This window comes from Dama dama, chromosome 7 (assembly GCF_033118175.1).
Source record: "Dama dama isolate Ldn47 chromosome 7, ASM3311817v1, whole genome shotgun sequence".
Taxonomy (NCBI): Eukaryota; Metazoa; Chordata; class Mammalia; order Artiodactyla; family Cervidae; genus Dama; species Dama dama.
This window is the reverse complement of record NC_083687.1, coordinates 34,183,577-34,186,461: the sequence shown is the minus strand read 5'-3', so window position 1 is coordinate 34,186,461 and position 2,885 is coordinate 34,183,577. Positions and strand designations below refer to the sequence as shown.

Below are 2,885 nucleotides of genomic sequence, written 5' to 3'. Positions count from 1 at the left end.
TTTCTGGTGCAGGGATCAAACCTGTGTTCCCTGCATTGGCAGGTGGACTCTCAACCACTGGGCCACCAGGAAGGCCCTGAAGGGTGTTTATCTCATTTCTTTCTTGAATGGTATTTATAAAGTCATAAGAACACTTAGCCTAGAGAATCTCAACTATCACCCAGTGAATAGATATTAAGTATATTAACATCTTGATCCCCTTAGCTCTCAGGGCAGCCAGGCAGGGCCTGGGAATGTGCTGGAGGCCCCAGAAAGACCCCTTTCTGTTGAGAGCTGGCTTATCTGTTCATGCAAGTGTGCAGGATAAATACAATCATTTTCTATGTGTGCATATCAGGAAAAGGGTCAGGAAGCCTGTGATAGAGCGTGGTCTCATTTGAGATCATTTGTGCATTTAAGTGTATACTTCTGTGACTTGGCTTGACTCTGGAGCAACAAAGTAGGGACAGCTAGAAGGGAAACTAATACAAATTATTTATTCTTTTCTGCACAAATACTGCTGCTTTTTCTAAATGTGGGGTGTCCAAGGACTGGAACACCCGTTAAGAAGCAGCAAGTTTCCTGGAAATGTCTGAATCTGCCTGGAGGCATCATAAAACGACCTTAGATCTATGACCTAGAGCTAGACGAGACAAGAAGGAAAAGTCGAATCCACACCAATTTCATTTAGGAAACGTGGAAATTTTTCAGGAGAAAATTAAGCTAATCAAATAATGAAACAATCTCAATGGACTTACCCAACTGAACCAGGCTCGACACTGTATAAAGCGTCCCTTGGTCTCATTGGACTTGGGATGTGAGTGGATCCCATATAGACAACAAAACTCAGACACTAACTTACGTAACCTTCACAGTGTCCAGCATGTAATCAAAGATTCTCAGGCAAAGAAGCAAGAGAATGTGACCCAAAAAGCAGTAATCAAAAGAAAAGCGTGTGTGTGCACGTGTGTGTGTGTATCACAAGTGCATCTAAGCAAAACAAAAACAACAAAAAAGCAAGCAAATGATAAATCTCATATTTAGCATCAAGCTATCCTTGGAGGGAAAGGCAGTAAGATGGGATAAGAAAGAAACGTTAAGGTAGATATATTTACTAGTTGTATTCTGGCCCTGGGTTGGCTTATGTCCATCGTTTTATTAAATAAGCAATGCTGTGACTGGATCAATGATGGTGGTATGTACTCAACCAGAAGTTATGATTAAGCTGATTCTATGCACTTGTAGCCCAGTGAGGGAAGTAAAACAGTAGGAAAAGAAAATGACACAGGATGTAAGAAGGTTCTAGGGCAGGAAATGATATAACTTTCTAGAAAATAGAAAGGGCCAATCTGATTGATACATTGAAAATCAACAAGATATATCTCTCAGAGTACATTCTCATTGACCTGTCCTACAGAAGGATGTGTTTAAACAAGAATTCAGTTCAGTTAAACAAGAATGCTCATTTATGAAATCATGATGTGAAATACAACAGTCATAAGATCTGGAATGCTTAGCCCATTTATAGCAGGGGTGGGAAGGGGGAGGAAAGAACATATAGCAGCACTCATTAACTGTCAGTTCACATCCCCTTTATAACTATAAAGTTCTGTATAAGGCAGTAGATATTAGTATTTGCTTTTCATTGGGAGAAATCACATAGAACAAGAATGATATTGTGAAAGAACCCTTAAATGAGAGTCCTAGCTCTGCTGAGTGATATTAAGCAAATTGTTCTCACTCAGTTATTGTTATCTGTAATAACTGCATATGGAATATTGGCACTTTCCAAATTGAGTTCCACAGAAGACTAACATTCCTTGAGACATCAACAGGAGCTTAATGTGAAAGACTTCTGTAGTCAAGTACATTTGGGAAGTGCTGGATTCTATATTTCCTCTTATAGAAAACCGTCAGGCACAGTAGCATATTAATTACTCTGAGAAGTTCTACAGTGAGGTAACCAATGAAACTTCATTTATTTGCATTGTTTCTGAAACTTATTTGCCTATGAAACATTCTTTTATCACCATCTTTTGCAACAGGACTTAAAAACTAGTCAGGAGCTCTTCCCTTCTGTGGCCATCGCTGAAGCGCCGGCGGCCAAAATGAAGTTCAATCCCTTTGTGACTTCTGACCGAAGCAAGAATCGAAAGAGGCATTTCAATGCGCCTTCCCACATTCGCAGGAAAATTATGTCTTCTCCTCTTTCTAAAGAGCTAAGACAGAAGTACAACGTTCGATCCATGCCCATCCGAAAGGATGATGAAGTTCAGGTTGTACGAGGGCACTACAAAGGGCAGCAAATTGGCAAAGTAGTCCAGGTGTACAGGAAGAAATACGTCATCTACATTGAACGAGTGCAGCGGGAGAAGGCTAACGGAACAACTGTCCATGTGGGCATTCACCCCAGCAAGGTGGTTATCACCAGACTAAAACTGGACAAAGACCGCAAAAAGATCCTCGAACGTAAAGCCAAATCTCGCCAAGTAGGAAAGGAAAAGGGCAAATATAAGGAAGAAACAATTGAGAAGATGCAGGAATAAAGTCATCTTGTCTACAGCTTTCATTAAAAACTGTTAAAATGAAAAAAAAAAAAAAAAAAAAAAACTAGTCAGGACTTCTCAGGTTCTTTTCAGTGCTAAAACTAGATTCTTTCTGAAATCTATACAGTATAAATGGTAGAGCTGGATTTAAACATAAGAGTGAGACATAAGTGATAAGCTTGGTTAAACCAATGAAAGGAGAAATGTGTATATAAACACAGCAGTGTCATAGTTGATGGAGTGAACAGTTACAACGGTACCATGGCTTATGTGGGGGTAGTCTCCATATTCTTTCCGAGTTTGGTTATTTGCAGAGTTAAAATACAGAACTTGAGAACTTTTATTGACCAAAATTCTCCT

At 39.6% G+C, this 2,885-nt stretch overlaps 1 protein-coding gene across 1 annotated transcript; it reads left to right on the top strand.

Annotated features, from left to right (window-relative positions):
• The first annotated feature begins 2,047 nt into the window (after positions 1–2,047).
• LOC133059148 (large ribosomal subunit protein uL24) lies at positions 2,048–2,578 on the top strand. The gene has a single exon (XM_061146183.1). The coding sequence runs from the start codon at positions 2,088–2,090 to the stop codon at positions 2,523–2,525; it is 438 nt and encodes a 145-aa protein (XP_061002166.1). The 5' UTR covers positions 2,048–2,087; the 3' UTR covers positions 2,526–2,578.
• Positions 2,579–2,885: the final 307 nt, after the last annotated feature.